Consider the following 14171-nt stretch of genomic DNA (forward strand, 5'->3'; position numbering starts at 1 on the left):
CCGGAGAACTAACATTGAAAAATAACAGTGATTCAACATGTATTCACAGTTTAAGAAGATTACCAATTGACTTAAGTACTCTCCTTTGCATGTAACACATTATAGTTCCCAGTAGGATAATAAACATAGAAATCGTGACCAGAACAATCACCAATAACTGTTTCTTGTTCTGTCGACCTCCTTCCTCTTCAGCTGTTAAGGAAACATGGTGGTGAGTCTGGTGACCTATATATTTTCTTATCAAAATGAAACATGCCGAATACCTGGAAGCTAATATCAAGTTATCAACCTACCTGCAGCCCTAGAGAGCACCCAATTGTCATCATTGCCAACTTGAAACACACTGTAGCCAAGAAGCCCCATCTCTTTAGCATACGAAACTTTCGCGCTGATAGCCTCCACATCATCAAAATCAAACCAACTTGACCGAATTGTGCAGTAGTTCATTACATAAGTGTCATTGTACATGGGAACTCCACCATATGTCTTAATGAACCATTTGATGTGCTTATAGGACATGGACCCGTCTATGGTAACCGCAGGACCTAACGCCGGTGCACCAACATTATTAACATAGTTACTGGGATTCTGAACAGTCCATCCATAACCATGGTAAGGCAAGCCTAAAACCAACTTGCTAGCAGGTAGTCCTCTGTTTATCAAGTCCTTAACATGACTGTTCGTGTTAGTCCCATTTGATATTGGGTCATATAAAGCGGCATGAGGGTGTGTGTAGTTTTCCTTTTTAGGAAGATAGTAATCATATGCCAGAAGACGAACCCAATTCAAGTTCTTCCTAACAGAGTCGATCGGATAAGTTACAGTATCCACAACCTGCATATGAAGTGCCATTGTCAAGAGCAAACCTGGCTTTCCTGACTTGCTTGCTTCAGAATCCACCGCAGCGCGCCACTCATCTAGAAATGTTCCCAAAGATGTAGTGTGCATGACTGTTCTTGGTACAGCCCCTGTAAGGTCTAAGCCATCAAACTCATAAAGTCTAGCCGTTCTAATTGAGGATTCAATGAAAGATTTCCGGTGAGAAGACTGGTTCAGCATTGAAAATAAGACTGAATAGTCTTCTCTGCCACCCCAGATGGAAAGTAAGGTTGTGATTTTGGAGTTTTTGAGCTTGACAACTTTTGTGAAAGTGGAGAATGTCTGTTGGGTGGAGGAGTTGATTGAGAGCTGGTAAGAGCTAGAGTTTATATACGCAAAAGCACATATAAGGTGAGTGAACAATGTGGAATCTATGTCAGAGACAAGGAAAAATTCACCGGTGTAATGGTAACCGGCTTTGATCCATGTCTGAGTGTATGAATAATTGAAGTTCAAAGAAAAGAGGAGGAGGAGGAGGAGGAGGAGGAGAACTTTTGATAGATGGTATTGCATTTTCGACAACATCTAGCTTGTTTCAGAAACACAAGAATGAGAACCTTCACCTTAAATCTGATGAAGAAATTTCGTAGGAAAGTGATGACAATTATAATATAAAAAAATTGAAGTTGGTAATGTGCACATGGAAAAATACCAGACTTCATGCAGTGTATGAGACAACAAGAAAGCTAAGTTGCCATTTCTGGGGCTGCTGCCCCTCTTCCCTTCAAAAAAGAAAGCTAAGTTAGTTGCCCCATGAAAATGATGGACAGAGACACCATCAGCACTTGTACAAATTAACTAATCAAGTCCTTTCATTTGTCTCTACAAAAGAGAAATGAAAATCTTGTATTCATAGAGACTCGTGTCTTGACCTTGCTGATCGAAAACCCCTCTTTTTTCCGGTTAAATATATAAAACACTAATCTTGTGACGTTTGCAGTACCCTGTTTTTATTTTGGGCGACTAACATATTTATAAGATCTTATATTACATATCAACAATGACTGCTCATCCCCATGTACTGAAAGAAAGCTGCAAAACAATACAAATATAGAGCTCGATCAGACAACATATAATAGTTACTTAGTTAGCAAGGGAATGTTACCAATAGCAATAATTAACTGTTTGAGAGAGAGTCCAGGTAGTTGTGTCAGCACCAGTATGCCAAGCAAAGTAACCAAGAAGAGACTTTCCTTTAGCATACGAAACCTTGGCGCCAATACTCTGCATCATCGTAACCAATCCAAGTCGTCCCATTGTAACAGTAGTTACTAACCACCGTCGCATTGTACACCGTCTGAAACCCTCGGCTGATCAAAACCCTAATCTGGTTGTAACCCTGGTCTCCGTTAGCTCCGATAGCCGAGCCATTAGCCGGAGCGAAAAATGCATGGTTATTAGAGTTTAACAATCTCCAAGCGTACCCATAAAACGGAAGACCAATGACTATCTCCTCCGCCGATGGAGATGAGGGTTTTGACGTTAGGGTTTTTCTGTTGGACTGTTTGAGTGAAGGTGGAGAATCGAGGTGAGTTTGCGGAGGAAATGGTAACTTGGTAAGTGGTGGGGTTGAGATCTGCGAAAGCACAGAAGAGGTGGGTGAAGAGGGTGGAGTTTATGGCGGAGACTGCTTGGCCGCTGTCCGGAAACCAGTAAGCGGCTTTAACGACAGTGGTTTGGGTGGCGGACACATTGAGGTAGGGGCCAAGGAATAAGAGGATGAGGGAGAAGAGAAATGAAAGAGTTATTGATTTGGAAGACATTGTATTAGTTGCAAGCAACTTTAAGGAGGACTAGATACAATACTTAGTTATATATAGCTAGCTGTAGACATGTTTGTCAATCTCATGATTCAAATCCTGGATTTCAACTTTGATTTGGAGACTTGTGATTGCGGTCCATTGAGATTGTTTGAGCCCAGTGGATATTTTGGTCCAAGACTCGGAACAAGTTTTGGATAACATTCGGGCCAATACCTGTGGCTCTTTTTAAATACGAAGCCTATGTAGAGTGGCGAGAGCTGGCAGCGCGCGAGCTAGATTTTTGTAAGGATTCTGATACCCCGCGGGATTCGATGTCCTCGTGGGATCCTTGTTTCAATTCGCATAGGACTCTGCAGTGCATGGCAAGGTAGAAAGGGGTTGTAGCGCCTCGCTGGATAAAACCGCTTAGTGTTCGAGTTCGCATACGACGCTACAGTAAGATAACGCTTTGCGGTGGGAGAGACCTAGGCGAAGTCTGTTCTGGACACGTGTTGCATGGATAGCGCTGTTCGCGAGCTGGTCGTATCCTGGTGGGATTCTAATTGCTGAGTCCGAATGGATTTGTGATTAGGTCTCTGCCGATTGCTTGCGGATCGCTATATAAGGGAGCTTGAGGATCTGGTCTAGACACATAATCAAATCATACAAAACAACTACAAATCTTCGAGCATCCTCGAAACCCTAAAGTTCTAAGCGCATCTCGCCTTAGTTCTCAGATCCCTTACGGATTCGCCCTTTCTTTCTATTTGTTGCTCTGCTCGCTCTAACAGTGAGTATCGATTCACAGGTGATTAGAGGTTTTACTCGTAATCCCTCGTCCGCGAGGTGGCACCGGAAACCCCCTTCTTGCTTGTTTAGAAGTCTAGCGCAGCGTACTTTTTCCTCGTCCGCGAGGTGGCACGCCCCGCAATCTCCTTTTTTACTTTTTGCGTCACCGGAGTCCTAACTCTGCCCCTGCTGAGACGCGTGGCCAAAACAGAGATAGCTAGAGAGGACCAAATCTGGAAATGGTGCTCTTGACAAACTTTTGCCTATTGGTAACGACAGTTTCGACTCGCATCACACATGTTGGATTAGAATGTGACACCAGTTCTGCAAATTCCCTCGGAGAAATTGATTCTGGTCCAAAATGTCAGCTTGTATTTATCCACAAGTAACTAGGAAGATTAATGTATGTATGGGACATTTGAGACGTAAGATTAAAAGATATAATTCTCCAGAAGTAGCTAAAACTACGTATGTGCATATGTATACATAGTTGTGTGATTTAGCAACTTCTCCATGATTGCCACCTGGTTTATTGGAGTAAAATTTAGTTTAATTTAGCTCATGATCAGCGTAGTTTGAAACCAACAAGGGAACATATTGATTAAGGTTAACATAAGTTTAAAGATACAAGTTATTTTGTAATTGTCCCGACTACTGTCTGCGAGTCTTTTAGTAACGTCATTTTCCTTAGAAAAGAAAAGAAAAAAGGTTTAGATTGTTCTCTTAGACAATAACATAGACTATAGCAATCTTCTATCTATTTGTCGGGTTTGTCTCTCATACCATATGGTATGACATACTTATTGTAAATATTGTAAATATGTCTAATTGTGTGGCACATAAGGGCTTTTGAATGGGTAAATAGTCATTACATGGTTATTTATTAGTTGTTTCTTCAATCAATGATAGCCACCCATTTTGTGAGACATGCTATACCATATGGTACACTAGAATTTTCTCTGTCTATATACATTACTTATCAATCCCATGCATTTTTTTAGGGTTTAGGCTGACGAGCAACTCGATGACAGCAGCAGGTGAGTTTAGGCTGGTCGTAGAGCGGCAAGCCCATTACAACCTTATTTGGGCTCATGCCACTGTTAATCCTTGACCTAAGCCAGTAAACAGATTTCACATTACTATTTCAGTCGAATAATGGTGCATTGAGCCCAATAATATTGCTCCAAGCCCCATTGGCCCAATACAAGTACTTCTCCATGTACTTAAGCGGATATGAGTGAATGACGGGATCCAAGAAGAACTCGACTGAAAAGTAGACGGCGGCGGTGAGCAGTGGAGGAGGGCGATTGTGGCCTGGGCCTCTTTCTTGTTCACGCGGCCATTGCTTTAGCCAGTGGCCCAAGGCCTTCATTTCTTTTGGGCTTTCAGGGTATTCCCAGTCTAGGTCCAACCCATCAAACCCAAACTTACGTGCAACTTCTATAGTCGAGTCAATGAAATTTGACAGTGAGGACGGGTTTGAGACCATGCTAGCAAAGATGTCTGACAGTGCTTTGTCTCCGCCACCACCACCTATGGACAGAAGGGTCTTCACCGCGGAGTTTTGTGGCGGAGGACTGTGGTGAAGTTCGAGAGGAGCAGAGTCGTTTCATTTGAAAGCTCAAATTTAAATGTAACGTTGCTAGGCACTAGAAAGGCATAGTAGACGTGAGTAAAGAAGGAAGTGTTTATGGCTGAAGGTGGGAAATCATCCGTAGGAGGATAATAGCCTGATTTCACCGCCGGAGGGTTCTCCGATGAGGAATCTGCTGCACTTTCGGTAGCGATCATCACTAAGCAACATAGAAGAAAAGGAATAAGATGCACAAAGCTGTTGAGGCTTGTCATTTTACACAAGAATGAATGAAATGTGGATTATTAGAGCTCAATCATGGCTATGAAGAGCTAAAGGCTATTTATCTTTTTCAAAGTTTTGAAGTCTTTTCGCTGCATACAATTCGAGGTTCATCAAAAAGTTAAAAATAGTGATTACAATGAGAAAAGTATAAGAATATTAAGTCGTCCCTTATGATTTATGCACAAGCAGCAGTTCTAAACTTTTAATTATGGGAGTAAACAAATCATCGACTCTGTCTTCCTTATTTGGCAATGGAATCTGATAGGTCCAGTTGAACGACTTATGAATATGATCTGTTCTGGTCTGGTCTGGAAAAATATAGCTTATATATTATGATGTGTGTTAACTTTTAGTTTGGTGGACTATTTGGTTGTCCTGCATTTGATGTCTGGTTGTGCAGATGCGCGCTAAAACGATGAAGACAGGAGTTTAGGGAGTTGAGGAAGCTCCAAACGGTAACAGAAGAGCTTCACCAGCAAATGTTGTCTTAATTGAACTTAATGTATAGTTCATGCCAAAATGTTATGACAGAAGAATCAAAATTGTTATACAGATCTCTTACATTTTATGTTTCAGAAAGAATTGTCATCGGGCCACAATTTCAGACATTGTTGCATCATTGACAGAATAGATTTCTTCCCTGAATGTGTGTATATGATCCTCATCTTCATCCTTAACTGAGAAAGCAGGCTTTTTAGGACTAATGATGGCAGCACTTTCGTTCTTGAGCATCGAAGAAACCTCCAGCATGGATGGTCTATCTACTGGATTTTCTTGGACACATAACAAGGCTACCTCCATGCATCTTAAGAGCTTGCAAGACGATGTCGAATCATCTAGAGTAGGATCTACAAAATCCATGCCTTGGCCTTCTTTCCACAACTCATATGCCTGAAATGTCCGAGTTAATGTTATACAATTCTAAATTCTTGCCCATATATATTATGCAAAACATAGAAAGCCTTTGTACTTATCGACTTACGTATTCTAGAAGGTTTAGATTTCCATCTATGCCATAAAAGCATGAACTTCTCTTGCCACTTATGATTTGCAGAAGCAGAACACCGAAGCTGTAAACATCGAATTTCATGGAATAAATGCCTCTTCTTACATATTCAGGGGGAACACAGCCACTGCATTTCACATAAGAACTGTGAGTCTGTGATCGGTATGATATATGAAACATATGTCTACTGAAAATGTAAAGTGAAATTCACTTACTATGTTCCTACAATGCGACCAGTGTTTGCCTCAAGTTCATTCTTTCTGAAAGCTCTGGCTAGACCAAAATCTGATATTTTAGGGTTCATCTTATCATCCAACAAAATGTTGCTAGCTTTCAGATCACGGTGAATTATTGTAGAGTTTGAGTATTCTTGGAGATATAGAAGCCCTTGAATTACCCCTTCAATGATGTGGACACGTTGCTCCCAATGCAAAAGATCGCATCTACTTGGATCTGTATGAAAGTAAACTACCAACCGTCAGATTGATCAAATGAGCTTAAATTGGTCTTGGCAGGCTTCTTTCAATCTTATGGGAGCGTCACTTCACCTTTGGACCTTCTGTAAGTGCTTGTTATGCATTTTAAGCTATAGAAATAATTCAATGTGATTCAAATTTTCAAAGCAAAGGAGAATGGAGATACCAAAGAGGTAGAGATCCAAGCTTTTGTTTGGCATGTACTCATATATCAGCATCTTTTCTTCCCTCTTGGTGCAATATCCCAGAACTCTAACTAGATTCACATGGTGCAGTGTTGCAGTAAGTGTGACCTCATTTTGAAACTCTTCAAGGCCTTGGTTTGAAGTTTTCGATAGTCTTTTCACTGCTATTTGCTGGCCCTTCCTTAACGTACCCTAGAAAAACCACACCAAATCATTAGCATATTCCTGTAGAACACTGACTTTCGACAGTAATATGAAGTAAAGATTCTGCATTGGATTTCAACTTTTATATAATGATCGTCGATTTGTTATGGATGCTACCTTGTATACAGGTCCAAAGCCACCCTCTCCAAGCTTATTCTTACTCGAAAAGTTATTTGTAGCTGCTTTGATGGTTGCATAACTAAAAACTTGCAGATTAGGAGCATTGCTGTCAAAACTGTCTGTACTTGGAACTATATTTAATAGCCTATAAACTGATCTTTTGATGTTGCCTACAATCCCTAAGCAAAATCACAACAAAGAACAAATTAGAAAACTACTTTCCCCAGTGTTTGGCCGGAGAACTAACATTGAAAATAACAGTGATTCAACATATGTATTCACAGTTTAAAAAGATTACCAATTGACTTAAGTACTCTCCTTTGCATGTAACACATTATTGTTCCCAGTAGGATAATAAACATAGAAATCGTGACCAGAACAATCACCAATAACTGTTTCTTGTTCTGTCGACCTCCTTCCTCTTCAGCTGTTAAGGAAACAAGGTGGTAACCTATATATTTTCTTATCAAAATGAAACATGCCGAATACCTGGAAGCTAATATCAAGTTATCAACCTAGCTACCTGCTGCCCTGGAGAGCACCCAATTGTCATCATTGCTAACTTGAAACACATTGTAGCCAAGAAGCCCCATCTCTTTAGCATACGAAACTTTCGTTTTGATAGCCTCCACATCATCAAAATTAATCCAAATTGACCCGATTGTGCAGAAGTTCACTACATAAGTGTCATTGTACATGAGAACTGCACTAGATTCATATGCCTTAACGAGCCATTTGATGTACTTATAGGACATGGACCCGTCTATGGTTTCCCCCGCATGACCTAATGCCGGTGCACCAACATTACTAACATGGTTACTGGGATTCAGAACAGTCCAACCATAACCATGGTAAGGCAAGCCTAAAACCAACTTGCTAGCAGGTAGTCCTCTGCTTATCAAGTCCTTAACACGACTGTTCGTGTTAGTCCCATTTGATATTGGGTCATATAAAGCAGCATGAGGGTGTGTGTAGTTTTCCATTTTAGGAAGATAGTAATCGTATGCCACAAGATGAACCCAATTCAAGTTCTTTTTAATAGAGTCAATGGGATAAGTTTCATTATTCACAACCTGCATATGATGATAAACTGCCATTATCAAGAGCAAACCTGGCTTTCCTGACTTGCTTGCTTCAGAATCTACTGCAGCGCGCCACTCATCTAGAAATGTTCCCAAAGATGTGGTGTGCATGACTGTTCTTGGTACAGCCCCTGTAAGGTCTAAGCCATCAAACTCATAAAGTCTAGCAGTTCTAATTGAGGAATCAATGAAAGATTTCCGGTGAGAAGATTGGTTCAGCATTGAAAACAAGACTGAATAGTCTTCTCTGCCACCCCAGATGGACAGCAAGGTTGTGACTTTTGAGTTTTTGAGCTTGACAACATTTGTGAAAGTGGAGAATTTCTGTTGGGTGGAGGAGTTGATTGAGAGCTGGTAAGAGGAAGAGTTTATATAGGCAAAAGCACATAGAAGGTGAGTGAACAATGCGGTATCTATGGTAGAGGCAGGGAGTTCATCACCGGCGTAATGGTAACCGGCTTTGATCCATGTCTGAGTGTATGAACAATTGAAGTTCAAAGAAAAGAGAAGGAGGAGGAGGAGAACTTTTGATAGATGGTGTTGCATTTTCGACAACATCTAGCTTGTTTCAGAAACACAAGAATGAGAACCTTCACCTTAAATCTGATGAAGAAATTTAGTAGGAAAGTGATGACAAACACCTAACATTGAAGTTGATAATTAATGTGGACATGGAAAAATACCAGACTTCACGTGATGAAGTGTATGAGACAACAAGAAAGAGTTGCCCCATGAAAATGATGGACAGAGACACCATCGCACTTGTACAAATTAAGTCCTTTCATTTGTTTCTACAAAAGAGAAAGAGAAATGAAAGTCTTATATTCAAAGAAGACCCCTCTTTTTTCCGTGAGTCTTTTCTTCATCCTGTGCTGTCGTTATTGAAGCGATTCAGTGAAAGAATTCAGGTGATCGGTAGACTGGTTCAGCAATAAAAACAAAACTGAATAGGAGAAGATCAAATTTTGGTAACATTTTCAACAGATATGTGAATATAAGATCGAAAAATGAGATAGGCCGAAAAGTCCTCAACTTAAGGGTCCTCATTAGAAAAACTTTATATATATAGATTGTAATCGGTAGTTAATAAATACATCCCCGGCCCACGATACTACCGGAAGCCAAACATGAGGTAGACTGAGCAGGCCTCGTCCTGGAGGTCATAACAGTCTAGGCCGGGCAGCAGGCACACCACAGTGGGCCAGATAAACAGACCACAATCACACATTTGTCCCACATCGTATAACATACAAGATACAAGTCAACGCGGGGTTATAAATACAATGCTAAAGTCAACCAAAGAGGTAAGAAATCTTCTAATACGTATTAAATATACTTCATCAAATCACACTACTGACTTTATTATCGGAGAGAGAAAGACCGGAAAGTCCCGGTCGATCTCTTATTACAAGTGGCAAGCCGGAGAGGTCAAAGAGGGAAGATCACTCTAAAGCTTCTTCAAGGTCGGCAAGATCTTGCAGAAACATATATATATATATATAGGACCAATTTGGATGAAATTTTGCATAAGTGATCTACATATTAGGACCTAAAAACTGAATGGTTAAGATTAAAAAATGTGATCGAAAAGTTAGTCTAATGTTCAATCCCTCATATAAGTCATAATGAGGGATCCCTTAGTGGAAGAGCCATGATATATATATATATGGGGGGATTATTAATTAAATGGTCTTTTTCCATCTATAGGGTTTTCAGAACCACAAGAAGGAGATAGAACCTTCGACCACAAATCTTCTTTGTTACAATTAATTAAACACCTAAAATGATATCTTGGTTAAAGATTAGAGACAATGCTCACTAGTCCTAATTTTAAGAATTTTATTCCCACTAACAAAATCAGATTTTAAAATTCCCAAGAGCCAATTTAAACAACATAAAGACAAATATGCCCTTAATGAATTAAATAAATTACAATAGACCATTATAAGAGTCTATTATAAAATAAAGTTTCTATGACCGGATTCCCACGACCAATGACGTTAACCGGACTTCGGTGACTGTTGACCGGGCTCCGGCGACCGATGACTAGGCTCCGACGACAGTTGATCGGGATCCGACCACTGTTGACCGGACTCCGACGAAAGCTAGGAGATCTATTGGGGGTAGTAGGGGTCTACTGGGGGGCAGTAAAGGGTCTGTCGGGAGGTATATTAGGGGCAGTAGAAGGTCTGTCTGGTGGTGTACTGGAGGCAGTAGGGGGTCTACTGGAGGCAGTAGGGGGTTCTATTGGGGACAGTAGAAGGTTCTACTGGGAACAGCAGGCGGGTCGACTGGGGGAAGTAGGGGGTGTACTGGGGGCAGTAAGAGGGTGTACTGGGGGCAATAAGAGGGTCTACTGGAGGCAGTAGGAGCAGACGACCTGCATTTTCTCCACCGTCAAACCCCTCACCAACAGCAACAACCAAACTAATATATTTTGGTCTGCCGCATTCAACACAAAACAACCAATATTGGGATGCCGACTAACTCTTCCTCCTCTGAAATCTCACCCCAGTTTTAATCCCTCCAAACTCGCCGTGTAATTCTCTCCTGAATCCCAATCATGGAAGACCCGAAACTCCACATTGAGGAATTGAACGACACCGTTTCGTTCTCCGATTTCCTGGAAGGCGTCCAGCTCTGCATCCTCTCCTTCCCGACCCCACCGGAGATCTCCAGCTTCGCCTGCAAGTTGAAACTGTTCGTTTCGCTGTGCAAGAACGACGGCAAGCTCTGGTTCTCCATGTGCGACCACCGCTGGGGGTCGTAGACCCAGATCAAGAAATGGGGCGGCGGCAAAATCACCTACCGGAATCTCTACCAGACTCTATCCCGGTGGGAGAATCTCATCGGGTTCTGGGACCAGGGCGGGCATACGACTTCTCCGTCTTCTCCTCATCTCGCAGTACTCGTGCTTCCAGTAGCCGATCCGGTTACCGTCGTCATCGTCTAAGTCGATTCCGAGGCCGTTGCAGATGACCGATAAGCCTTACAAATCAATATTTGGTTGGGAAATTAGGGTTTGGGGATTTGTGGATGGAGTGAGAGAGAGATGAGGGATTTGGCAGAGGCGATTAGATTAGATCAGAGAGAGAGAGAGAGAGAGAGAGAGAGAGAGATCTGTAGAGAGACGGAGGAGGGAGGAGAGAAGGAGAGAGTCGGGAACAAAAGAGGGTATTTTGGTGCAGAGTGTCGATTGGGAAGAGCTCCAAGAATTATTGAGGTTGTTTGGCATCCTCCGGTCATTGGGATGGAGCTTGAAAGCATGCAGAGGGTGTTGGAGGTTTTGGTGCTGTTTTTCGTGACTTTAAAGGTCATGTTCTTGGTGCTTTTTCTTCCAACATTGACATTCCTAGTTCAGTAGCAGCAGAGGTGATGGCAGTTATAGTTGCTATTGAGCTTGCTTGGGTACGAGACTGGAAGCATATTTGGTTAGAGGTTGACTCGTCACTTGTGTTAGACTATCTACGGTCTCCTTTGCTTGTATCTTGGCATCTACGTGTCCGTTGGCTTAATTGTTTACGTTGCATATCGAATATGACCTTTCGATCTTCTCATATTTTTCGTGAAGGGAATAAGGTTGCAGATGCTCTGGTTAATCACGGTACGTCATTAACACAGCTGGTTTGGTGGGATTCACCTCCTCATTTTATTTTGTCATATTGTAGTAGGTGACCTTATGGGTCTTCCCCAATTTCGGTTTTCATAGTTTTGTTTCGTTGTTATTTTGTTATGAGAGGTTTTGGTCTAATCCCCCTCTCTTGATGTCTCTTTTTTCTTTTTTAATACATAAGAGTGTTAGGGGGTCATTCCTCTCTCACTCATCTTTCAGCCAAAAAAAAATAAAATAAAATGGGTAGAATGTTGAAAATTTTGTTTGTGGGAATAACACCCTAACAGTGCATAGGCTGATGGGAATTTTGAAATTTAATTTTGTTAGTGGAAAAAAAATTCACAGCATTAGGGCTAATGAGAATTTTCCCTAAAAATTATCAAATAATTGCGAACGTACTGCATGCCAAGATTCAAGATTATAGTGCAATGGAAGCCCTAGCTAGGTAGTGCAATATCACTTTATCAACTTATGTATGTTTGTCGATTCCCAGCACTTTGCCCAAAATGACATGGATTTCCGGGGTAATTTCACTTGGAATAATAGTAAATCATTTCTTGTAATTCATTAATTCAACTGCAAACGTCACAAGATTAGTGTTTTATTTATTTAACCGGATCATTAGCCATACTGCAATGCAATTAACACGGCAAAGCTAGATAGTACTGTTCCTGTTTTTATTGTGGGCGACTAATAACATATTTATAAGATCTTATATTACATATCAACAATTGCTGCTCATCCCCATGTACTGAAAGCTGCAAAACAATACAAATATAGAGCTCGATCAGACAACATATAATAGTTACTTACTTAGTTAGCAAGAGGGAAAATAAACCACGCTCTTGTATAACATAGTATTATATGAGGGATGTGAATGTTACCAATAGCAATAATTACCTGTTTGAGAGAGAGTCCAGGTAGTCGTGTCAGCACCAGTATGCCAAGCAAAGTAACCAAGAAGAGACTTTCCTTTAGCATACGAAACCTTGGCGCCAATACTCTGCGTATCATCGTAACCAATCCAAGTCGTCCCATTGTAACAGTAGTTACTAACCACCGTCGCATTGTACACCGTCTGAAACCCTCGGCTGATCAAAACCCTAATCTGGTTGTAACCCTGGTCTCCGTTAGCTCCGATAGCCGAGCCATTAGCCGGAGCGAAAAATGCATGGTTATTAGAGTTTAACAATCTCCAAGCGTACCCATAAAACGGAAGACCAATGACTATCTTCTTGGTTGAGATTCCGGCGTTGTTGATCCACGACACGATTCCGGCGTCTCCGTTGATGAGAGTGGTGGATCGGCCGTTGTATAATGCAGCTGGCGGGTAAGTTTTTGTTTTACCTTCGGCGAAACTAGGACCGTAGTAATCGTACGTCATGACGTTGATCCAGTCCAGGCTGCTCGAAACAGCCTGGAACGGATAGTTTATGCTGTAGTAATCCGCATTCCGGAAGACTGCAGCGGTCAACAGCAACGCCGTCTTGCCGGAGGTGCTTGACTCGTTGGCCACCGCGGAGCGCCATTCCGTGAGGAGGCTGCCGAAGTTGGTCATCTCGGTGGCGGAGGAAGGGTACTCCCAATCTAGGTCAAGGCCGTAGAAGGAGTAGTTTCTCGCTAATTTGATGGACGAGTCTATAAATGCTTTGCGACGAGCGGCCTGGCTGGCCATGGCGGCGAAGGTGGAGGGGCTGGAGTTTCCTCCGCCAATGGAGAGGAGGGTTTTGACGTTAGGGTTTTTCTGTTGGACTGTTTGAGTGAAAGTTGAGAACTGAGGCGAGTTTGCGGAGGAAATGGCGACTTGGTAAGTGGTGGGGTTGAGATCTGCGAAAGCACAGAAGAGGTGGGTGAAGAGTATTTTGGAGGAACTTTTCATCATATCAATCAACTTGTCGAACGAAAAATCCCATATGTACAAATTAGTAGAAAACAAAGAACATTTCAAGTATTCATACATATAACGTAGATTGTACGTCGTTTCGTATTATGTTTCTAAAATACCAGGTGAATATGCCGTGTTATAGTTTCATACAGAAAACAATGTACATTATGGAGGCGTTTGGTGACTTGGACTAGATAGGATATATAATGAAATCTTGTTCAAACCTGACAAGATTGGATATGTGGATATCCGGCCTCTTATCAAATACAGCGTTTGGTAAAGTGTATAATTAGCTGGTTAAGATAAGCCAAAACAGAGAATCTCAACAATTT

The 14171-nt window shown here is 41.6% G+C and overlaps 4 protein-coding genes across 4 annotated transcripts in view; 1 reads left to right on the top strand and 3 right to left on the bottom strand.

Annotated features, from left to right (window-relative positions):
- The window catches only part of LOC101309392 (protein FAR1-RELATED SEQUENCE 5-like), a 2726-nt gene extending 2672 nt beyond the window's left edge, over positions 1 to 54 (top strand). Inside the window, exon 2 of the mRNA XM_004288651.1 lies at positions 50 to 54. Within this exon, the coding sequence (XP_004288699.1) occupies positions 50 to 54 (5 nt within the window). The remainder of the gene's footprint in view (positions 1 to 49) is intronic.
- Positions 55 to 276: 222 nt separating this feature from the next.
- On the bottom strand, positions 277 to 1392 carry LOC101309676 (chitotriosidase-1-like). Its single transcript, XM_004288652.1, has one exon. It carries the CDS (start codon positions 1390 to 1392, stop codon positions 277 to 279), a length of 1116 nt encoding a protein of 371 aa, XP_004288700.1.
- Positions 1393 to 5853: 4461 nt separating this feature from the next.
- Positions 5854 to 8887, bottom strand: LOC101309970 (receptor-like serine/threonine-protein kinase SD1-6-like). Its single transcript, XM_004288653.1, has 7 exons — positions 7783 to 8887; positions 7558 to 7686; positions 7257 to 7438; positions 6917 to 7127; positions 6490 to 6727; positions 6251 to 6401; positions 5854 to 6159 (listed from the first exon to the last, which is right to left on the bottom strand). The coding sequence occupies exons 1-7, from the start codon at positions 8885 to 8887 to the stop codon at positions 5854 to 5856; spliced, it is 2322 nt and encodes a 773-aa protein (XP_004288701.1).
- A 3805-nt stretch (positions 8888 to 12692) lies between these two features.
- Positions 12693 to 14171, bottom strand: part of LOC101310263 (chitotriosidase-1-like) — a 2038-nt gene continuing 559 nt past the window's right edge. The window contains exons 2-3 of the mRNA XM_004288654.1: positions 12855 to 13813; positions 12693 to 12712 (exon numbers count right to left, since the gene is read on the bottom strand). Coding sequence (XP_004288702.1) covers positions 12693 to 12712; positions 12855 to 13813 — 979 coding nt within the window. The remainder of the gene's footprint in view (positions 12713 to 12854; positions 13814 to 14171) is intronic.

This window comes from Fragaria vesca, linkage group LG1 (assembly GCF_000184155.1).
Source record: "Fragaria vesca subsp. vesca linkage group LG1, FraVesHawaii_1.0, whole genome shotgun sequence".
Classification (NCBI taxonomy): Eukaryota; Viridiplantae; Streptophyta; class Magnoliopsida; order Rosales; family Rosaceae; genus Fragaria; species Fragaria vesca.

Coding starts and splice junctions, on each gene's coding strand:
- LOC101309676 (XM_004288652.1), bottom strand. CDS start 1,392: ATGCAATACCATCTATCAAAAGTTCTCCTCCTCCTCCTCCTCCTCCTC.
- LOC101309970 (XM_004288653.1), bottom strand. CDS start 8,887: ATGCAACACCATCTATCAAAAGTTCTCCTCCTCCTCCTTCTCTTTTCT. Junction 7,687..7,782: donor GGTGCTCTCCAGGGCAGCAG/GTAGCTAGGTTG, acceptor TTTCCTTAACAG/CTGAAGAGGAAGGAGGTCGA. Junction 7,128..7,256: donor GCTTTGGACCTGTATACAAG/GTAGCATCCATA, acceptor TGGTTTTTCTAG/GGTACGTTAAGGAAGGGCCA.